Source organism: Platalea leucorodia, assembly GCF_965183815.1.
Source record: "Platalea leucorodia genome assembly, chromosome: 3".
NCBI classification, from domain to species: Eukaryota; Metazoa; Chordata; class Aves; order Pelecaniformes; family Threskiornithidae; genus Platalea; species Platalea leucorodia.
This window is the reverse complement of record NC_138825.1, coordinates 48,354,988-48,380,037: the sequence shown is the minus strand read 5'-3', so window position 1 is coordinate 48,380,037 and position 25,050 is coordinate 48,354,988. Positions and strand designations below refer to the sequence as shown.

General features: G+C 38.2%; 1 protein-coding gene across 1 annotated transcript in view; it reads right to left on the bottom strand.

Annotated features, from left to right (window-relative positions):
* WDR27 (WD repeat domain 27) overlaps positions 1 to 25,050 on the bottom strand; it is a gene marked incomplete at both ends in the record, with an annotated part of 133,694 nt that overhangs the window by 74,454 nt on the left and 34,190 nt on the right. The window contains 3 exons of the mRNA XM_082305594.1: positions 10,447 to 10,544; positions 20,284 to 20,405; positions 20,711 to 20,808. Coding sequence (XP_082161720.1) covers positions 10,447 to 10,544; positions 20,284 to 20,405; positions 20,711 to 20,808 — 318 coding nt within the window. The remainder of the gene's footprint in view (positions 1 to 10,446; positions 10,545 to 20,283; positions 20,406 to 20,710; positions 20,809 to 25,050) is intronic.

Below are 25,050 nucleotides of genomic sequence, written 5' to 3'. Positions count from 1 at the left end.
TTTAAGAGAACAATACAGATCAAAGAGAAGTGACTTATAAAGACAGTCAATTCCTGTGACTAAGATGTAAAAACATTCTGCAACTTCGGTTCGCACATAGCTCTTGCATGAATATTCTGAGATTTTCAATAATCAATGACTGCACTTGGGCCATTGAATAACCTGCCGCTATTCAAGCTTCCTATTGACAGTCAAGGAGAATACTGGCTACCTCAGTCTCCTCTCAAATGCAGTATTCTAACATACATGGTTCCAAAGATTAGGCAATAGAGGACAAGTCACAGAGTACATATTTGACTTATACTTTCAAAGAACTTTACTTTTTGGAAGGTAACTTAAAACATAAAGGGTAGTGCATGCTTCCCATATCACAGCTTTGACAGAATCATATGACTGAGGTTTGAAGGCACCTCTGGAGGTCATCTTGTCCAACTACCCTGCTCACCTACTGTCGGCTGCTGAGGACCATGTCTGGATGGCTTTCAAATATCTCCAAGTTGCAAAACTCCACAACCTCACTGGGCAACCTGTGCCAGTGCTCAGTCACTGGAAATGGTTTCCAGAATTAGTTGTTCCATCACCTTCCCAGGCATCAAGGTGAGGCTGACCAGGCTGTAGTTCCCTGGGATCTCTTTCTTGCCCTTTTTGAAGATAGGAGTGACATTTACTTTCCTTCAGTCCTCAGACACCTCTCCTGATCACCATGATCTTTCAAAGATAATTGAGAGTGGCCTTGCAATGACATCAGCCATCAATGAGCTGAAGACAGGCTTTAAAGAAGACAGAGCCGGGCTCTTTTCAGTGGTGCCCAGTGACGGGACCAGAGGCAATGGGCAAAAGTTGAAATACAGGAGGCTCTGTCTGAACACAGGTTGCCCAGTCAGGTTGTAGAATCTCTCTCCTTGGAGATATTCAAAAGCCATATGGACATGGTCCTGGACAACCAGCTGTAGGTGGCCCCGCTTGAGCAGGGGAGTTGGACAAGATGACTTCCAAAGGTGCCAACCGCAATCATTATGTGATTCTGTGATTAGGCAGCAAAGGCATTATTGTAACTTTGGGCAAGTCTTTCCTTTAGATATCTTAGACAGAAATAAAAATGAAGTATGATGTGTTTCATCTGTCTGCTGTTCCCCTTCATGGTCAGATGTGGCATTGCAAGATTTTGCCCTCAGTTAGGCTCCTACCAAACATTATTCATTGTGTAGAGTAGATCTCTCCCTCAGCCTCATTTATGTTTTTTCTTGTCTCTGCCAGAGTCCCAGTTGCATTTTTTGTGAATTTCAGAGTCCCCCAAAAAATACAGTCCTTCTCAGTGCTTCTTCTCATTGTCACATATGGACAATGTTCGTAGAGATATTTATTTGAAGAAAAAGTTTCTTTTTAATCTTACACTTGTAAGATACAATGGCATCCCATGAAAGAAATTTCCTCATGAGAAAAACACATAAAATTCATATATCCTCTGTCCCTCCTGAATACGCCTTCAGGATCACCATTCTTCCTTAAGTAGAGCACTGGCCTTCAGGACTAGTTCTGAGTGTTTAAGACCTCATTCTCAGGGCCTGTAAAAGCTAACTTCCTCAATGAGGTGTTTCTTCTTCACAGAAGAGTCTCCTAATCACTGCAAACAACTTCCTTTCAAAAGAATTTGACTCCTCTGCATCTGTGACCAATAACTCAATTACTCTATGTATAAATGGAAGCATAAGAACTAAGATGATTCCAAGGTTTTCACTGATCTTTTTTCTGCTATACCACAGCAATATAAAGCAATGTCTGAGTCATAGGACAATGCCACTTTTCTTTGTGCTAGCATAGCCACAGTAATAACTAACATCATGGATTCTATTTTCTTACTTGTTTTCCTGTTCAGCTTTCCCATTATAATCAGGATGTATGTTCTATTACGAGTATAGCTACTTCCCCACCCCCTCAAAATCCTGCTCTAAAAAGACATTTAAAAAAACTGATTTCAATTAAACTTTCCACAGAATCCAGTAGAAACTTTGTTATGCAATCTATTAACTCCAGATATCTCCAGGTATCACAGCAATGGAAAAAAGTGGATAAAAAAATCCTAGAATAAATAGGTGGATATTATGTGTATAATTTTAGCTTATTCTAGGATTTCCCTTATTTCAGGCGCTTTTTTTCTCCTGTTTTTTGGTTTTTGTTTTTTTGTTTTTTTTTTTAAGTAGCAACAGGTGGTGATCAAACTTATCATGGATATTGCAAGCTTTACGTGGCCAGCTGGCATGCTGTCCAGCCTCCTAAGAATGCTTTTCTGGTCAGAGCTTTTCAGGGGTTACCATGACAAACATCTGGTAATTGCATGGGACAGCAAACAGCCAAGTTTTCCCTATGATGTTCTCCATTGTACAGCTTTTAGTCTACATTCCAAAATATGTATCTTTTTATGTTGCAAACAACTTGCAGAATATTAGAAAAAAAATGTAACATGTTTTCTGTCTTTGTAAGAGAAAGATACCAGAATGGTGCATGTCTTTATAAATCGAGGAATAATCTCACAAATAAGTCTATTTCATTCTACTTGCTGCATTAAAAAAAAATCTTTACTGTAATCAAAGTTTTCTTTGTTAACCACTTCTCCTTGTTTTCTATTACTTTGTCCCAGTGCTCTGGTATTTGTTCAGAGACCCTTCAGTACCAGCAGATCCATTGAGGCTCTACGAAATTGAGTATAACTTGACAGCAGTAGTAGCTACTTTAGATGTTCTGTACACATGGGTTTCATTTTAAACACACACCAAACCCCTCACATAGGAGCTCAGCACGTTTTCACCAGCAGCATCCAGCAGGGACCACATGTTCCCTATCCTGTATACTTTCATGCATCCCCAGTCCCAAACTTGGAGGAACTCCAACCACGGCTTTATCCCTTTTTCCCTCAGAATCCAGATAACAAGACTCAAAGCTCCAAGGAAAAAAAGATGGCAAATCATGGGATCCTCACATTCAGAGAAGACCAAGAAGTAATCAAATTCTGAATATGTGTATATGTGTATCTTGCTCAGGATGATGTCAAGCAGTTAGTTCACAGTGGAGATGCAAACTGAAAAGTATCTGAAAATTGAAGGGCCATTCATTCAAACTGCATGTCTGACCCCAAGGCTTTCAAAGTTCAATTGTTAGAAAATGTATGAAATGAGTTCCATGTGGCTGCAGGAATTCTACTAAAATATGTTGCCAGGGGAGCTTATGATCTAGTTGCACAGGATCATAATACTAGTTGGAGATTTAACCTTAATGTCTAAAACTATCTTTATACAATTGGCAAATCTTTTCAGAGGCTGAGAGAGGGTGAAACTGGCTTTCCCTTGGATCGTGCATCAAGGCATTGTCATGCATCTGAGTATTCTGCAGAAGAAATTCAAGTAGTCCAATATTCTTCAAATGTCTTCACTGTGGTCCAATGAACATGCACTGCCTTTTTTCCAGAAAGAGATGAGGAATGGCTATTGCAGCAGCAAACAACATTAGAGCAGCTGAACTTCAATTCCTCAGCTGTTCAGAGCGTGAGTCAGAGGTAGGGTGCTCCTGCCACCAAAGGTGTTAATGTGATTGTGGCTTCATCACCTGTAACAGTAATCTAGCAGCTGTAACATCTATCTCCCCACATCTACCATAGTAGCAGCCCAGACCTCTAAATTGGGCAGTAATAACTTTTCCCGGCTCTCCCCGCCTCTGGGTAGATAATGAGCACATCTGATGGCATAGCACAACTGTCCCATTCCTTTCTTTTAAATTAATTCCCAATTTCAGCTGTTGTTGTCCATCCTTCTCTCTTATTCAACATTATATCAATTGTTCCAGCAAGTTTCCCATCTCTATATTTCTGTGGCAAGTAGAGAAGAGCAAACACTAATTTCATAGAATCACAGAGTCACATCATGGTTGAAGTTGGAAGGCAGCTCTGAAGGTCATCCTATCCAACGCCACTGCTCACATAAAGCCAGTGTGACTTCACCAATGCTAAACAGAGGGGAAACATCACCTCCCTCTGTCTGCTGGCAACACTCCTCCTGATGCAGCCCAGGACATCATTAGTCTTCTTTGCCACAAGAGCACATTTCTGGCTCACGTTCAACTTGATGTCCACCAGGATCCCCAGGTCCTTTTCTGCAAGCTGCTTTCCAGCTAGTTACTCCCCCCAGCATATTTTGGTGCCTGTGGGTTGTACTTGGTGCCAAGGGACTTTGCACTTCCCCTTGCTGAACTTCGTGAGGCTCCTGTCAGCCCATTTCTCCAGACTGTTGAGGTCCTTCTGGATGGCAGCACAACCCTCCAGTATATTAGACACTCCTCCCAGTTTTGTGTCACCAGCAAACTTGCTACATTCTGTCCCATCATCCAGATAGTTAATGAAGATGTTGAACAGGATTGGAACCAGTGCTGATCCCTGGGGTACACTGCTAGTTACTGACCTCCAACGAGACTTCATGCCACGGATCACCACCTTCTGAGGTTCCCATTCAGACAGTTTTCAACCCTCCTCACTGTCTGCTCATCCAGCCAATACTTCATCAGCTTCTCTATACGGATGTTATGGAAGACAGTGTCGAAAGCCTTACTGAAGTCACAGTAGACAATATCCACTGCTCTCCCCTCATCTACCAAGCCAGTAATTTTATCATAGATGTTTATCAAATTGGTCAAGCATGACTTCCTCTTGGTGAATCCATGCTGACTACTCCTGATTGATACCTTGTCATTTATGTGCCTGGAAATAGTTTCCAGGATTAACTGCTCCACCACCTTCCCAGGGATTGAGGTGAGGCTGACCAGCCTGTAGTTCCCTGGGTCCTCCTTCTTGCCCTTTCTGAAGGGCCTTTTTCTCAGAAATTTATAGAAACTATGTCTTCTTGGTCAGCTAGAGATAGGAAGAATTACTGAATAGATATTGTACGGCGACATGTAAAAAACACCCAAGCTGCAGTTCCAAAGACAACTTGTGCCTTGTTTCATCTCATATTCTGCCAAACACTAAGCGTCTTAGATTAAGAAGTCTGCTGTTGATGCAGGTGTTCTTCCTTCAGAAAGAAGGCAATGGCTGATAAGAGCAGAGACAGAGTATTTTTTCATGTCTTTGAACGTGAAAAGACCTGAGCTGCTTTTCACTCATCCAAAGATGTTTCTATGGGATAACCTCTGCAAAATCAGTAAATCTTTATTCAATTATTCACCAAGCTTGAATGATCAGCATATTCATATGCTGATTGTGCTCACACTCCAGCAAATTCATCAGTGCATGGCTTCTGTATATATACTACCTATGTTACTATCCCTTTCAGAAGTGGAAGGAATTACTTCTGAGTTAGGAATATTGCTTAGAACATTAATTGGATTCCAATTAACTACATGGATCGCATGCTTGGTAATTACCAGGACCAACTTATCAGCACTTTTTTTTTAAGCACAAACAAAAATAAAAACATTATAAGGCATTCCTTAGTGTGCATTTTGCAGACCTAAGCACCTTATGTGAGAAATAAATATCATAGTGAATATGCATATCAGAGTGCAGCAAGAGCAGGGCTGCTACAAAAGAGAAAATGAGTGAGAAGCCAAAGTTGATCATAGCACAGCGTCTTCAGCAACCAAGGCACCGTCCCACCATATCTGAACAGCATGGGCAGAGTAGTGTGCTGATAACAAGGTCCACTGACAGTCCCAGAAAAAGTGAGGTGATGAACCAGGTCCAGGGTCCATCCCAGGAGTCCAGTCAGGGGCAGCAGGAGATGGAGCCAGATACAGGGCTGGAGACAAGACTGCAACATGGGTCTGCTGGAGACACAACTCTACACAACTCAAAGCAAACTACCTACAAGGTAGGTCAAGGTCCATGCAGAAAACAAGGTTGGAGGCAGGACTTGAAACAGGTACACTGAGAACATACTTCAGGCAAGGACTAAATGTCCAGGCCTGGGCTTAAATGGAGTGCCTGAAGCAAGGAGCAGAGAGTGCATGGGTGGGGGTCCAAGGCTGGTCAGGGCAATTAAGGCCCAGTGGTGCACTCAGGACCCTCACAGTGCAGTCTGTAACTCGAGTAAAGATACATCTGAAAATCTGAGACAAAGCCAGGCCATACAATTAGTTTCACAAAGAAGCTTTGCTGCACCATGACTTTAGCCACATTTTACTGATGAGCAAGGAAGGTCCACATAAATGCCTAACAGCTTTGCAAAAGATCCGAAATCCACCTTGGGGAAGAAAAGCTTACACTACTTCACATTCTAGAACCTCTCTTTGGAAAGTGACTCTTTGGGATAAATGATGCAAGGGAAACCGCAAACTGCTGCAGAAATCTGTACAGTTGATTTTTCTCAATATCAGGCAGTCATGAAGATGAGGGTATTCATGTAACTTTGCCAGCGAATGTGAGCTGGTACTACAATTAAGTATTTAGTCAATATTCTAAATGCATTTAACAAAGTGAAGAGGGAAACACTTTGAATTGATAGTTTCCTCCTAACGTAGTGAATGAAAGAAACTTCCATTCTTCTGGATGTGTTAATGCACAGAATTATCTAATCTACAAGTGGGAGGAAATGAGAAATCGAAGGGATCCAGACTGGTAAAACGGAATTAAAAACTACCATGTGAAACTTAAGTGACATATGAACATATTAAAGCAGCTGGTATTTAGTCTAGTCTGCCATTTTGTGTTGTTATGGGTTTACTGTGTAAGGGAGTGGAATTTTCCTTAATTCCTACGTTTCTGCACTCTTTCTATACATTAGTTTTACAGCACTGGGATGCCAAAATATATCTATCTCTCACTGCCCTATATGTTCATGAACATAGTCACTAAAAACAGGCAGGACTGGCAGATAAGGAGGCTTAGTGTATTGGAATTTTCTGATATATCTAGCCTGGGTGATCTATAGGAGTCACCAACTTGTGCCATTCCAATCCAGACTTTCCCAAAAGATTAAAATTAAGTGGTGGAGACAATAGATACAGATCCCTATGAATCATTGCTAGATTCCTGACTTCAGAGGGAGTTGTGATGTCTCTAAAATGCATTCAACAGAGAGACAGCAGAAGGAGGTAGAATGGTAAAGTTTCTTGTGTCTTATGGACAATTAAGAGTCTACAATGTTTCATCATAAAGAACACTTAAACTCCTTCAAAACCTGTAAGCATGCATCAACCTTTTGTACTTCCTGATCATTAAATGTTTGTCTGACTCTTTCTTGGTAATCCTAGAGCTGGTAACTGTAATGTTCTTCACATTCAGAGTCCCATTGCACCTCAGTGTTCACTGCTTCCACTTTGGACCCAAGAGAAAGTATGTTTACTTGTTCTCCAAGTAGCCACTCTTTTAGACAAGATAGACTTAAACTGCTCTTCACAATGTCTTGGAAGTTGGTCAAAGGTCATTATCTTACCCTAATGCATATATTCATAAAGCCTCATAGTTCATTACCCTAACCTGGAAGAAGAGTAGCCAGAGTTGGTTCTTCTTCCAAAAAGATCTATTCTCCTTGGTTCTTTGTTCGTAAGTCTGCTTTGTAGATTGTCTGGAGCTTTTCTTAGCTACAGTTATAAATGAGGATAATGCAGAAGTACAAAAATATTCCAAATCTTCAGATGAAACTTTACAAATCCAAGCATTTCAAAGCAAATGAAGCAAGAGTCTGAGTAAATCCAAAAGTCATTAGCAGTGTCCAAGATTCCCTCATTTATTGGCAAGATGACCTGGCTGTGTGAGGTTGGCTGACAACATCAGAAAGTTAAAATGCCTTTTCTTGTACCACCTTCAGAGGAACCCATAAGACTTTCTGGCACTCTCTGAAGCAATCTTGGAATGCCTCCAGATCATCAATAGTGAAAGAGACAGAGAGATTCATAGCTTTATCCAGTAAGGATGGTGAAAATGGAAGTTGCAAAATACTGTCATCAACTTCAAAAACAAGAGAAAAGATAAGTTAAATGAATTTCACTGGGAAAAAAATGTAGTTTGATAATACAGACTGAATGGAAAAATTCTTGTGGAACTCAGAGCAAAAAAATCAATATATTCAAAACCTATAAAGCTGCAGGCCAGGTTAACATGTCTGAAGATTTACTCCAAGGAAAGATCAAAAAAGAACCTGAGCATGCTGCTATGATTCCTCAGTCAATTATGAGAAAAGGAATGCATGTCAGAAGAATAAAAAAAGGAACCATCATCAAAGAAACTGAATAAAATAAACAACTAAGAGTCCCAAGGAAATTGTTCAGAGTTACTCTGAAAATGATTTCCCGTGCTTTCAACTGGAGTTTTCAAGAGCACCATGCTGGAGGTTTTTTTCTTATTTAATCAGAGTTTCATACTTTACAGTATCATTAAATAAAGTAACAATGGATAGAACTCATTAAGGGCAACAAGCAGATTAAACAAAAGCAAAACATTTTGCACTGTGGATGTCTAGGGCAAATATTTAGAGCAAAATTAACAAACAATAAAGTTGAGATCTTGCAGTGAGTGTTACTACCCACAACACTGTAAACAGTATAAATGAGAAGGTGGACTTACTTTTGCTATATTTCAAGAACACTGGACAAAGATTTCACTAAACAAACCCTATTCTGGCAAACCCAAAGCAGAAATAAAGAGAGGTCATTCCAGAGGGACCATTCAAAACACAATAATGGCTGATGCACCAACTTTACAAATCAACAACTTTAAGAGATTGAAGGTACTGGCCCACCATAAGATTGTTTAGGAACTAATCTCTCCTGTAAGCACCCAACAGTGCAAGGGATGGACTGGATTTGATTGGACAAGACCTATGAACAAAAAAAAAAAAAAAGCAAAAGTTTTCAGTCTGTGAAACTTTATAGTAGACCTAACACTTCAGTGGAGACTTTTTCCAAGTTCAGATAGAGCTTTCCAAACTCAGACATTTAAAATTTATTTATGTGAAAAACACCTGGAGAACACATTAGGAAAAAGTGAACAGTTTTCCTCCTTATGAGAACTCAAGAATGGATTTTAAAATACAGAAGACTCAATCTCTGGCCTGAGCAATGAGAGAAATTTTCATTTTTAAAAATTGGAGTTTTTTCCCTGAAAGTTACTAGTAAGTGAAAAATAATTATTTATTTTCTCTGTTTCTCCTCCACAACAGTTACTACCATTGATCACTGTGTGATGTGTAACAAACACACACATATACATAATACCTAATAAGTACCCTTAAATATGTGTCATTAAGGACTTGAATTACTGTTTTGAAGTTTGGCTAACAGAACTCAGTGGACACTAGAATACGACGACTTTGCCAAATTAAATATAGAGCAAGAACATGCATAAATTATTCCCCTCTTCCCAGGACATATTCATTTAATTGATTGCCCAGATTTTACACTTTAACTATTTTACCATTCACCTGCTCTACTTATATTAGTATGTAGAAACAAAGAGACAGATAAGTGATCTGTGAAAACCTTTCTACTTTTTCATTACTCTTCAGCAACACAGTATGAACACCTTATTAGAAAAACATAAGAAGGTAACAGATTCCAACCCCAGCAGTCTCTAGTTTCATTACTTTCTGACATTCAGTGCAGGTAATACAGCAATGCTTTTGGCAAGAACATACATGCCCCCTATAGGTTTAATGTATTCTTACCACAAAGATGGAAATAAATGAAAGGATCATTAAGCATTTCCTAAATAGAAAATTCGGTACTAGAAAAATTATATTACATCTTTCAATAAATATATGTTTACATACACACAAAGTAAATATGAAATTATTCTTTAAAATTTAAACATCCTCCCTGTCCAAACCCTTTCTCTTTTAAACATAATTCTTTTAGCCTGCGCAACAGAGATTGCCCCAAGTATTTTGTTTCCTGAGCAATGTTCCCTCCCCACCATTCTATCCCTTTGTCCCACAGCTTTCCCAAGTACAACACTGAAAGGATGATCTTAAGGGTCTTTTCCAACCTTATCGATTCTATGATTCTATGATTTTATTCTGAGTTTATGATAACATATTATGCAAATTTATAGCACTACATGCATGATTTGTAATTATGTTGTTACAATTACATGTGTATTTTAAAAGCTGGATCATAAATTTTACCTTCTTTAGCAGTCATGACATGCTGTTTTGGAAATACCATTAGCATTCAGTTCAATAAACTATTTTATATATACAATTAGATCTACAAAGGTAGGTAAGACACGTGTGATAAATCTTGACCATTTAATGGCTTCCACATAAATAACTACAACTGAGGAACCAGCATTTTGTTTAGTCTCTTAAAATTAGTAAATTCCAATTAGCCTTTAATTTTCTTTTTTAAAGGTCTGACTGTAGATCTGATTCCACATCCAAATTTCTACTGGTATATCACAGCAAGTGTAACAATTCTGAATAAAGATAAAGCATGGCTTTTTATTCCAAGGTACCTAATTCAGCTTACCTCAGTGTTCTTAAATCCCACAGTTTGATGCCATCACCTGCAGCTGTGGTCATGAAAAGATTGTAAGCTTCGGGTTGCTGAGTGCTGAATGATGACCCCTGTAAAACATGAAATCAGTTTCAAATAACTATTCTCATGGCACTAAATATTTATAGAATCATAGAATATCTCAAGTTGAAAGGCACCCATAGGGATTATTGAGTCCAACTCCCCACTTCTTGCAGGACTACCTAAAACTAAACCATATGACTAAGAGCATCGTGTAAACGCTCCTTGAACTCTGACAAGCTCAGTGCTGTGACCACTTCCCTGGGGAGTCTGTTCCAGTGACTGACCACCCTCTCAGTGAAGAATTTAGTCCATTTAAAAAATAAACAATAAATATTTGTTAGGTTATGTGATAAAAATCTTGTCTGCACACACACACAAAGGAACACAGAGGAAAGTTGGCATGTGGAGGAACCCCCATAATCCAGCCAGAGAAATGGAGCACTGCCTTGACTCCTCTCAGTGTTGTCCTAGGACAGCCATGAGCCCTTTGATCCAGGGGTGACACCCACCGTGATGAGTCAACAGGAGAGGCTCTCTGGGTTATCTCACAGACTGATGGGGATTAGTACCTATCCTGGTATGGGATCCATTATGGGATGTAGGGAAAGATAATTTTGTTATTGCACAAGACATTATGGGGTGTTTAGGGGAGGAAATAAGGGCGAGGGAAGGGAGGAATCAAAGTGGTTTGTGGAGGAACAAGGGTGGGAAATAGCGGTGAAAGGGAAAAAGAGGAGCCAGTTGTGTGTAAACAGACGGCTGGTCAGTGCATTTGGCCATGCCCTGTTTGTGTGAATGCTGAATGTTTCTGTCTCTGTTGATCTGTGTGGCCAGCTGTGTGTATATGTATATATGTGCCAACCGGGTATACAAGCTCAGCCTCACCTCTGGTTGGAGCCAGAGACAGAGAGCTACAGCAACCTCAACTCCATTGGGCTACTGGATTCAGCTACTCCTAACAATATTTTATCAGAACTTCAGAAGCATTATTTGGCTTTGCGTAGCTGACAAGATTCAGTTCACACACGCTTCCTGGACCTATGCTATATGGTTGCTATGCATCATTTCTTCAGAAGATGGCCCTTCAAAAACAATCATTCCAAAATGGTATCTCCCTATAAGGTTCCCTACCTTAAGTTCACATCTGTTTGCAGTCATTACAAGGTCTTCAAAGAAAGGTTGATGTTTCCATCATCAAAATCCTTTAAAAGCAGTAGTACCTCAATACTTTCCCAGATCCTTAAAGGAAAGTTCAAATTATATTTTCTATGTTCATTCAAGACTTTCTGCTGGAGGGCAGCAAACCATACCAGGCATTAATATTGCTCAGCTTCATATCAAGGACCTTCGGCTGGGGCTGCACGGCTAGGAGGCACGTCCCCTGGGTGGTGGATAGGGGATCCCTCTCTGGAGGGTGCACCGGATAAAATTGAAGAAGGTGCCACGAACCAACGCAGCCTAAGGGAAGGCCACCCTGACAGAAAAACCACTGGCCCTCCAAGTCATGGGGGTTGGGCAGGAGGCCAACTACCTCCTCCCGGAAAAAAAAATAAAAAGTTGCAGAAACGACGAGCATCAGAAATGGCGGGGATGGAGAAAATCAGTAACGAAGTGAGGAGGAGGAGATGGAGCTGGATTGGTCGTGTCCTGAGGGGGAAACCGACGGAAGACTGCGCTGTGGCCCTTGACTCCAGAGCACGCAGCTGCGGACCGATCGAAGTGGAAGAACGATGTTCGCGCCTTGTGTGCCTCCTGGCACTGAGAGAATTCAGATTCAGATTCAGAGCATATCAAGGAAGTTTCATGTTGTCAAGACAAACTAAATATTTTATACTTTTTCATAGACATACCCAAAATACTGATCAACTATACAAATGTGAAATGATCTATGGCCATTCATTAGCAAATCATAAATTCCATCAGCTGATTAGAAGACTATCATTCAGACAATGACTATTCAGTTAAAAATATGTTCACATTAAAGCAGAAAATATAATGCAAGCTGGGAACATTCTAGTAATTTCTAATTTAAAGTTACTTTTTTTGGATTCTAAATATAGTTTTCATCTACATGAGAAACAAGAAAAGTACAAATATAAAACCTTAAGGAACTATCTTGACAAAGCCAAACTACATAACACAGACAACCAGGGTACTCCAACATTTAATTATGTCGTGTTTAGCCCTGGCATAAGTGGGCACACTTTCCATTGACATCAGTAGCAATTGTATTCATTCATAACAGGACTGATTTTGGCTTCATACCTTTAAATAATTAAATCCAGTCTATCTTTAATCCTCTGATTTTTTAACGTCCACATTGGCAAATCCTGGCCTTTTTGCTGGCTACAAACTTCTTTCTCCAGGGAGCTAAATATAAACAGTTAAAACTCCTTTGCTTTCCCCAACATTCACATTCTTGATTTGGCTGAATACATCACAGAAACCTCAAGGCCATTTCCTGCAATCAGTGCTTCACTGCCAGGAATCTTCTATTCGTTATGAAAACTGGTATATAGCTGGAAAATGCTCTAGTGTTTAGTTAATAGAATTCCTCAAACGGCAAGACAAAGTGGGGCACTCAGCATTAAAAAGACTATAGGAGCTTTCACTTACTTTGCTTTAAGCAGGTTTCCTTCCTAAACTAAGGATTACCACAGCCTGCTCTAACAGATGAACTAAAATGCACTGTGCAACAGATTTCCTGACAAAGTCTACACATTCTCACATTAGCTGTGTATAACTATAAAAAAAAAGAGTAATTGTAAAAGAGACAGTAGTTTTCCAAAGGATCGTATTCATTTAAAGGTACAGAGCACCCTTTCTTTTTGTGTTTTTGAAACTTCTGCTCACCATCCCTTTCTTCAGTCAGTAATGATCGCAGAGTCCAATACAAAAATTTCTACAGACACATACACATTTACTTCATGCGCTACTCCTTTACTTTAGAATACACTAACAGTAATACAAGTAAGAAGAAGTGTAATCCCTTTGTTCCTTCCCTTTCCTGACATTTTGTCAGTAATATACTTTACTAATATAAAGCTATACTTGTATCTTCAAACTACATTTGCTACTGAATATTGCTGTAGAAGAAAAGAAAATATATACTATTTGGGATAATATGCAAGCTGAATTTTATTATCCCTCTGTGTTTTTATAGTCCATTAATTTATGATAATCTGTAATTTATGAGGATCTAATGCAAAAGTAGCATATTCCAACACACTCTTCAAACTATATTCTTTCATTCTGACAGACAAATCACTTGCTTGTGCCCCATCATCTTCCTCATCCGCCACTGTAATCCCTTCTCAGCTTCTATCTAGACTAACTACATTGCAACTTCCACATAAAATTTGGCCCCAAGGACATGGTTCAACAGAACCCCTACCTCATTCACTTAACTCCATATGAACACCACTGATATCATCCAAACAGTGCAGCTGGCTTATGCTAAGGCATCGATCAACAGATGTCTCAGAAAACGCTCCACATCTTCCAGGCAAGCACATACCTTCAGACAGTTTTGTCACTATGGCTAGGAAAAGCTTAACTGACTGAAACATCTGAGTTTCCTATAACATTTTTCAGCCTTCACATCATGTACATTTCCTAATTAATTGACCGATGAATTTTGAAACAAAAGGGCCTGGGCAGAAAACTAGAAACTTTGTTGTTTCTCTGAAAATGAATGTAATCTATAACTGTGTTTGCCAGAAGAACATAATACCATCCAAATATTTGTGGTTGATACTGATAGATTCCTGTTAAAAGAATATGTTTTGCAGCACTACAAATGTATTGCTAACACTAAAGCTCTGAATCTTTGTGGTCTGATCTCAAATTGCCATCTATTTCTGTATCTCAGAGGTTCCTAAACTCTAAGACAATTTTGCTATTTCAATCAATTCATTCTACTACGTTTCTTAAAAGTTAGAATGCAAAGCAATGGAACCCTGAAAAATCACATAATACTTTGGTAATCATTGACAATCAATTTTCCTTAGGTGATCTTATGTATCAAGCCAAAATCATCAAGTTGGAAATCACTGGTTGAACAAAGCAACTTACAGCAGTGTAAATCCATTATTACCAGCTTAGGATATTCACCTTGTCAGGGTTGGTATAAGATGGCTAAAGGCTACTTATCAGAGTGAGGTGAAGCTACTGCAGCCAGAAGAGTGACATTTACTCATTGCCTCAGAAGGAGTTTAATGACATCACTTGGGTCTAGTAACACCCTGTGCTGAAATATCATAAGCAGTTTTGAGAGTAGGGTCTGGAAACCAGACACAGGTTCAGGGAAAAGAGCGGAGAGTCCCTCAGCACCAGCCTATCACTGAAAGGTGGGAGATTGCCACCAGTTTCTGCAGGCTGAGGAGAACAATGAACCTCTTTCCCCCAGCTCCTAAGCAAACACTCTGAAAAGTAAGCTATTACATGAACCTGTAGCAGTATCACCACCACGTCTCCACAGGACCATGTATTTAGCCCAGTTTCCTGATTAAATTATGCTTATGCAACTGTACTGTCTGCTGATTCCCATCCACAATTTTTTTAACCTGCTTCACTATTTAAATCCAATCTGACAGAGAGATAAAGGTCTTATGATAATTACATTTCCACAAGATACATGTAAATGAGTAATTAGCAGACAGAAATTCAAACCAGCACAGCCATTAAGGAAAGTGATTTTGTTTGACAAGCCATTAACCAATCAACACAAATGTAATTTGGAACAGGTGTGCAGTATGGCACGCCTCTCAGTCAACTAGTAATAAGGACATGACAAGAAGATAAGGTTGTGATAGGGAAGGAGTGTTTAGCAAATCAAACTGAAAGTGCATGTGGTGGTGAGGTGAAGGTTATAAAGAACACAACAGTCAAATTGAGTTATTGTGGTGGATTTGGAAGGTAATATTTAAGGATACAGGATTAAAATACTTCAGAAAGGATGCTTAATTAGTTTTGTTGCTGCTGGAAGAACCTGTATACAAAGAAAGATAAGCTTTGTATCATCATTATATGGTATGCTCCGAGCACTTCAGGGGAATTTGGTGCCAAAATGCTTTTTAAGGAAACAAAAATACACTGAGGTTTGGAATAATAAACATTAATATGCTCAATTGAATCAAGATTATAGACATTCTAAGCAAGCAGTGTAAGGCCTAAAGTTCTGCAAGCAATTTAATTGTGTAACCTTTAATCATATATGGAGCTTCAAGAGCTAAGCATATCTTCTGTGGTTTCCTCTCCTGGACTTCGGTAAGCTAAGTTGCACTCTTTTGGATCCAGGACTAAGGGTTCTTTATATATCAAATCCTAAATAACTGTACTAATCTAAAGTAGATGACAAATGGGAAGTAATGTACCACAAGTAATACAAATATATAAACAAAAATCTGGTAGTAAGCACACTACCCAGAACAACTTCTTCCCTAGGTGGGGTTTTTTTCTGTTATGATTTTGCCCATCTTCCTCTTTTCCTTCTACTGTTTTTCTTCATCCAATACTTTAAATTTGTCACAGCTCCATAAGCCTAGCTCTAAAATGTCCTTTTTATAAGTTTCAGAATATCTATCTCCCATCTGAGAGATGCTTGCTACATTCTTGCTCTGATTTCCCTTCTCTGATGTTGACAAAATAACAAAAATTCATAACACAAAATACTGTTCTGTAGAATATAAGGAAAGACCTGAAGAAAACACAATCAAGTCACTGAAGTACTGTAGATGGAAAGGTATAGTGTGAAAATGTGTATATATCTATTAGCATACATATATATACAGTATGTATATATAGACATATGTTACTTTCTATCACTGTTGCAATTTAAGGTTTTCAAATCAAACAGGGTAGTATTAAGACATTTGGCTATTCCTACAGTTAACAAAGATAAAGAAGGCAAGATTAAGTACAGCAATATATACTTTCCATCATGATGCGATGCTAGTGTGCAGATATATTTTCACTGTATTTATTATTCTGCATCTCACTATAAACATGTAACAACATAGGGCAGCTTCTTACCTTGTGCAAATATGGAAACTACTGTCTTTAAAGATTTACCAGCCAAGATTTTTTTCTTACATTTCTCTCTGCTCTGGATCACAGTAATGACTATTTTTTCCCCAGCTTCCTTGCAATTCTTATAATTTTTCTTCAGCATGATACTATTGAATTTTTCATTTCTGAAGTAATCCTTTGCATTAAAAGCTGAGTGTAAAACGGGAAGGCTTTCTAACTGTGCTACTGCATGTAATTTAAAGATGTTTAGAATTATTCTTCATGTTAAACCAGAAGCCCCAACCTTCTGGGAGTGAGCTTTACTGATGCTGCTCTCTTCACTTCCCTGCATCCTTCTTCTCCCTCATGGCCATTATCTTCCCAAACCTAGTTTCTTCCAGTCCTTGCATCTGTCTCCTCTGGAACTTTGCAAGACACTGAGGTTCAAGGAGGTGAGAAGGGAAGACATAATCAGGGCAAAGGAGCTCTGGGAACAACAGTAATCTACATGGTTGTGGATAACTGGAACAGTAGCCAGGGGGATTCTACTAGAGTGAGGGAATTAAGTACAAGAAGGGGGAGAAAGGAAAGAGGTTGTAGGATGTGGAGAAGTGAAGACTCGTAGCTGCAGAGGCAGAGCACCTGTAATGATATAGAGAGATACAGCCTAGCTTCAACTGGTGAAATAGGTTTGGAGCTGTAAACTGGCCACGTGGCACAGGATCAGAACAGCAGGCTTCAGCCATAGGTTGGTTATTCTGGAGCTCCAGCAAACTGTCAGGAAGCTTGAGGCAGTACCGTCATCACAGAGGCTGCCAGTGAAAAAGGCAGAAGAGTGACAAGATAGAAGACAAGCTGGAAACCCCATCTGGTTGCTGCCCCTGTTCTTGTCTCCAGGGAAGAGGGAGAAGAGTCAGTAAGAATGGGCAGAACCACCATAAGATTCACACCTCACCTGAAAAGAATGACCACTGGCAGCAATTTGGTAGCCTACAATAGCAAACACTCCATGTACTTATTCTATGTATGTACCCTGTATGAGTACCTACTCATCTGCAATGTTTCACAAAGTGTTAACAAGAACAGAGATTACCTTGCATAATTCAAGCTTCAGATAAGGGACAAGTTTTCATCAACTGTACTTCCATCCGTACAGAGGCTGCAGATTGAATATCTCAGGCAAGGATACAGTCTGATTTTACAATCTAATCATGGTCAGGAAGATTCAAAACATTCCTACTAAAGAAAGATAAGCTGTGGCAAGTAATGATTCAGTAGGGTGGTTTATCGTCTTCAACATACCATTACTGGATCAAGGCTTCATCACACTGATAACTGCCACTGCAACAAGGGATGTGCTATACTCTATTAAATGTAAAGTGATGGTTCTGACCACCTATGGTCATTAGATAATTTGGGGCAAGTGGGGAAGGACACTCAGTGATGTTAGCCGGTATATTTTGGGCAGATTTCAAGAGGAGCAACTGTAAAGAATTTTATTCTGGCTTCATTGAAGTTACTGCAGATTTTGATAGGCAAAACAAGGGTTTCTTGATTGAGAGACAGAAGACTTTTACATTAATTTTACTTAATAGGCCACAGAAAGAGATTTCCAAAATTAGACAAGAGAGCGAGGCAACAAGTTCTTATATTCAGCTGATATTGAAATGTTGAATGTTCCTCTGAACATTTGCCTATAGCGCATTCTGAATTTCTGTAGTGTCATAAAAATAATCTGTGACTATCTTTACAGAAACAGCAGCTTATATGCACATACAAGTAATATGACAAATTTGTTTAATTTTCACTCCCAGTCTATGCTTCTTGATTAATAAGTCACATAGACATATCAATACTTATTATCTTTTAAATATATTTTCACGTTTAGAGTATTAAAATTCTAAAAGGAAACAGGAATTACAGACACCCATTAAAATGGGTGTCCCATCCCATCATCTTCTAAGAGATACACTTTGTAACAGTCAGTGCAGCCAGATCTTTTATATGAATATACATATATATATATTTGTAATATTTTCTGCTAAACTGTTCCGAAGGAAGATTCAGAATACTGTTCTACTATACATCAGACAATGTCTGCTGTGAAGAGAACATATTCAAAATGATATAATAAGCTTAATCAGGTACACTGCAGGCTGAGATGAATTTCACACATTGCCAATTCTTGCAAACAATCTCTAGAACAGACCAAAAGAACAATTTAAAATTGAAGTCATTATATTACAAATTATGTATACTTGCTTACAGCTACTGCTGTCCAAAGCTAGAAATAACAGAATGTTTTGTTGTTCACCTATGTTTCTAGAATATGCTATGTATTTAATAATTTGCTAACAGGTTTCTCCCACACTTTGTTAGTGTTTTACAAGACCTTCTAAATAGATTTTTTTAAATTATTTATTTAAAGAACAAATCTCCTGATTGTCCCCACTTACTACTGTCCAGGTAGCATCACAAAGCAGTCTTGGAATGTGGGAACTGATCTGCATGAATCTAAACCAGAAAATGCACTTCAGGAATGTATATATTGCAATCACTAATGAGCATTCAGTCCACAAAATGAGACTAGGGCTAGTCCAAAGGAAAACCTTCATAAATTTTGTTCTGTAGTCACTGGATCTTCAGCATCAACTGTTTCACTCCACAGATTTGCTTCTATTGCACCACCCCTCATCACTAGCTAACCTTAGATTCCAATGTGTTTCACACTTTAAACGGGATGTAATTTACACACAGCATTCTGCATATTTTTATAAGTCTATAAAATATTTTAGTATATTATCTTAATGTAAATGCATTAAATTATATTTACTTTAACAGCTTTAGATTATACAACTGTAACAAAATAGTTGCTGTGTAATTTTCCTATTGACTTATCTAAAGCATTAATTTTACATAACTGAAAAAATAGAGAACCTTGATCTATAATTTTCCCCAAAAATGGTCAGTTTTCTTTGCTATACCACATACCTCTAGATTTTTTCCCAAGTTAATACTTGCCCACAGCTTTAAAGTTTTCTTGATTAAATAACCTGAAGCCACTAAGCTGACCAAGCAAAAAGAAAAGCCAGAACTTTAAGCCTATATGTGTTACAAATAGTACTGAAAGAGTTAGCACGATTTTAAGTGTTTTAACAGATCACATCTCTCAGGAAAACCCACAAAACTTCATACAAAAGTAGTAATAAGGAACTGTTTTAAACCCACAGAAGCAAGGACTTTCCAACTGGGAATGAAGAACCATACTCAACCAAACCTAACACAGCAGGCATTCCAGCATGTACAGTATCATAAGACCTCCAAACATTCAAATCAACCTTCAAGTAAAAAACAGAGCGAGGATGAGGGGTTTTAAGACATCTATTCTATTGCAGTACTGAGCAATTATTTTTTTTGGTTGCTGTTTCTGAAGTTTCAGAATAAATCAGATGACTTCAGATTCAACTTTAGGGAAGAACAGTTATGTAAGGAAAAGTTCCTGCTGAACCACAGTAGTACAGTCTGGTGCAAGTAAGACAAAGGGTAATGTACACTTCCCTAATAGCAAGTTTATTCAGTCTTTCTCACTGCTCCTTGCTTTCCACTAGAGAACAAATGAGATCTGGGTGCCTTTACCACACAGACTTATGACCTTGCCCATCCTCCCCAACATATAAAAAACTCTTATCGATTACTATCAATTATATTTTTAGCCTCCAATTTCTTTCTTGATGGAGTGGTAGTGGTACTACAAATAAAAGTCAATAAAGTATATACCTTATTTTGGCAGATCTGATGGACTGATCTCGTATGAACTTCTGGTATCACTGCTATGCTGCAGCCTGCATTGAGGTCAAAAACTTCCAGTGCTCGGTTGCTGCCAGCTGTAAGTACAATATCTGTACAGTTCTCTGTGTTAAAGTTAAACTGATCTAAAGGAACAAAAGCATATAGATAGACAAAAAGACAGATAAATAGATATCAAGACTCTGTTGTATTTAGTGCTCTCTGAGCAGCACCAAACTCTTACAGTCCTAAAAAATTTATGTCCCAGGCTGATGTTCAATATCACAAAAAAATACAGCATTTTTATTCTAATAGAAAAAGACTAGTAAAGAATCAAATGCTAATTACTTTAACTGAAGTTATTTCCATGTCATGAAGTCCAAAGAACTATAAAGAAAATAAGAAATACAAAGGATACAAGAGTAGAAATCATTTACGGCTGAAAGGCTGGTAATCTCCATTGTTGAAGCCATGGGAAATTTCTGTACCAATTTGCAAAGACTTCTCTGTTTGTATCTGCAAAAAATACCAAATGAATGCTAGTGTTAATGAAATAAATTCTGATTTGTGGCCACCGGTAAACTCCCACTGGAATCACAAAGCAAACCAAAATGCTTTCTTTCATTATCAAAAATTAAAGCCACAGACCTTTTGACTCATTGCTGAACAATTAAAAAACTTGGTAACAAAACTCATTTGGATGAAAACAAAACATAATATTCGTATACTTAAAACAATCCTGTGTGTATATTGAAAATGATAAAGAGAAAAAGACTCTGTCAAGTACCTATGATCAAAAACCAGAAACACCACTAGTTTCAGTATAGCATTTCATGTGCTGGTTATAGGGGCAATAAGAAAGAAAATGAGGAGGAAATAGTGAGGAAAGAATAATTTCCACTTAGGAACAGAACAAGGGGCTGATTACACGCTATCAAAGAAATTTGGCTTCCCAACATACACTGGACTCCTCAAGGTCCTGTGGGATATCTGCCAGCTCCATGCAGATGTTGCAGACATGCCAAGCCCTCTAAAATGGCTTCAGACTTATTTATAAATATCACACAATGCAGAACTGTGTTGTGATTCAATCTGATTAGATCTTTCTGTCTACTGAAATATATCAGCACAAACAACATGGATCTGAGTTTGAATCCTCCAAAGTCAACAGAAAACATTCCTCCATGGATATGGATATGGGTATGTTGAGCAAGAAGAGTGTGGTTTCCATAGAAGTCACCTAAGGAATACAGACAGTGTTGTTAATAACTGTATGGGGTCTGGTTGGGGTGGAGTTAATTTTCTTCATAGTAGCTTGTATGGTGCTGTTTTACATTTGTGACCAAAACAGTGTTGATGATAACATACCAGGGGTTTAGCTGTTGCTGAACAGTGTCTGCACATCATTAAGATATTCTGTTTCTGACTGTGCCCCCAGAGTGAATAGGCTGGGGCAGTGCAAGAGGTCAGATGCGGACATAGCCACGACCACTTACCTGAATTATCCAAAGAGATATTCCATAATGTATAATGCCGAGCTCAGCAATAAAACTGGGCAGGGAGGAGTTTTTTGAAAGTAGCCATTGCTCAGAGACTGGCTGGCTATCATTCTGCTGGTGGGACCTACTGAGCAATTACTTTTGCATTTTTCTTTTTTCTTCACTTATTAAACAGTCTTTGTTTCATCACACCAGTTTTCCTCACCTTTGTCCTTCCAATTCTCCCCCCGCCCATCCCGCTGGGGGATCCCACTGGGGGAGAGTGAGTGAGCAACTGGGTGGGGGCTTAGCTGCCAGCAAAGGTCAACACACTGCAATAACTCAAAATTTCTACATTATATTCTAAATGCAGACACTTCTATGCAGTAAAATAATTCCAATGTAACTGTAAGTATCATAATTCCATTTTAGCATGTCTGTCTACTGACAAGGCAAAAGTCCATGTGTGACACACTTGTAGGAATAATTACTGTTTTTTTCCAACAATGCTAAACGTTTGCAAAACTGAGATCATTTGACAAAAGCGATACCTTCATCAGCTGGATCAGTTCAAAAGAAAAACGGTTAATGATTTGCTTTTGCCTTTGTCACTCTCGAACAATGATCTGCTGAGCTTTTCCAGGTAGACATTAGAACTACTTCAGCAGTGATGCTGAAGCAGAAGGTAAAATACAGTATTTTGCAATTTAATCCAAGAACATTTTGTGATTTCCAGAAGTATTTTATTCAAGTAAACTACAAAAATAAGCTGCTCTAGACTTCAGGAACAACTGATTTATCTCCATTTTTGGGTAAAGATATCTAAGCTAACTTTAAATAAGATGACTGAGATAATAGGAACGATCCAATAAAGGCAGCATGAAGTTTGCTCTGGTCTAATTTACCCTGCTGAAAGAGGCTTACTGAAACAGATTGCTCCTAAATGCATGAACAATTGTTTTGAGTTAGCTGAAGTATCCCTCTTCTGCAGTGCAGTCTGCTACATAGATAAACACCTCACAGGGTGTTTCCCAGATGATGAAATTTCACCTAGAAAGCAAACAGTAAACTGAGATTCATCAAATACAAGTTAGGACAAAACTGAACCAAAGTAACAGAGGAAAAAAAATAGAATAAGAGTACCCATTAGCAAAAAAAAAAGAGGAATTTTAATATATTTAAGACCTTATACTTTTTGGACACAATGCATTTGCCACATGTCCTATACACATTCAATTCAAAGCTTAAGTCAAATAAAATTCAGCCAGGCATTGTGGACACACTGAGCTGGACACTGTACATTGGTTCTTGCCTCTTAGAGATTAAAGTTTATATAACAATTTGGGTTACCTTTTTATTGCTTTAATAATACGTCCATAAACTAAGAATTAACAGGGAACACAGAAGATGGGTAATCAGATTGTTGAAGAAACGTATTCCATAATTCAAACAGACACAAGACAAAAACTTAAATGCTACTGACTTGTAATACACAAGAACAGAATTTGAGAATAAATTTGTATGTTGAAACACAAGCAAAAGTACACAATCTACATTTTAAGTTAAAATAATTTCCTGTTTGCTGTAGAAAAGATGATTGTTATATATCTTACAAAGGACTTGTTGAGGAATTAATCAGAGGAATTAATACAGTAAGGGTCAGAAGGTGTTGTAATGTTTATTAAGATAAAGGTGTGAAGAGCACACAAAGCAAAAGCTTTTCAGATTGTTGAAAGATACTACAACTTATCAGTAAGAAGGTGTATTTAACAAAATAACTGTGCTTTTGATGGCAGAAAATCAACAGATTTCTGTGAATATAACAAGGGTTATTTTGTAAGTAAAAAAAGAAGATAAGAAAAGGAAAGAACTTCCCATCAGAAGCGAGTTCTGAAAAGAAAACTATATACAACTAGATTAAGAATTCCATCTCTTCCTTTGTTGCAGGGTTTCCAATATGAACGAACTGTCACAGACAGTTGTGAAGTTGTTTTCAGCTATTACAAAACACTATAAGCCCTAGGAAATGCTGCACAGATGAAGACTAGGAGTGTGAAGTGAATATAGGCAAAATTCCACCTCACAAGTAATTGAAGAGGCTGTTATAGGCTAAACGCACCCTAAAAATTGTCTAAATTAGACTAATACCTCCTCAAGGCACAGAAAAGCTTGTGATGGAGGCAAAAAAAATGGACGAACAGTGTCTTCTTACTACATTTTTTCCAGGTCTCCAATTCTATGCACAGCACATAATCTCAGCTGACAATCCTATAGATCAGGTACCCAAAAAAATCACATTTCTTTTGATATACTCAAAACTACAATTCTGTTCTCCTTTAATGCCTTCAATATTAGAATTCTGAAAATAGTGTAAATGACTAATGTTTGTAATCTCTTATATCCCACATACTTTGGGGATGTAATGATTTTTGGGGAACACATTTACAGTATATAGTTATTTTCAGGAGACTTGTATATCTTCAGAAATAAGATATAAAACCAGATTCTAAGATACAAACACTTCCTGCAATGATTGCAGAGACTGATGTGTCTACTTTCCAGCAGATTTGAAGTCCTTTGCTGAAAGCATTTTTCAGGAGACACAGATAAAGCAGAAACATTTTGATGACAGACAAAAACCTTCAATGTATGGAAGTATGTTACTATGCTAAAATCTGAAGATGAATAGACACCAAAAAAAACCCTCCCAAAACCGCCAAAAAACAGCTTGATGCAGATCTGACATTTAAAATTTTACAGAAAATGGCTGCACATGACAAAGTCAAAACTAAGTGACAAACCACAAACATCATCAGTATAACAGGTCATAAGGTTTCAGGCTGTTAAAAACATTTTTATATGCACTGTAAAAATTAATCTTCAAACAGTAGTCCCATTAGACATTTCCAGACACAGCCTTGAGTTCAGTGAAATATGAAAACCAGTTACATGAAAAGGAAAAGAATCAGTTCATCTTCTGGAATGCTTAGAACTCAACGTAACTCATCGTAAAATTATTCTCTCTTAGACTACAGAGGAAGGTGGATATCAGTCACTGACATTATGTAATGAATCTTAGACATAAGAAAAGATAAGCACAGGAAAATTTAAAGCATTTAGAGATGGTTGCTGTTAAAATGTTGTTAGAATTCATCTTATGACTTATTTACTTCTTCACTAGTTTCCATTCTGTTTCTGACAAGAAGCAAAGAGTGTTTAAGTTCTTTGATCTAATGGCTAAAGCTCAGAGGAATCAAGCTTATTATCATACTGCTGAATC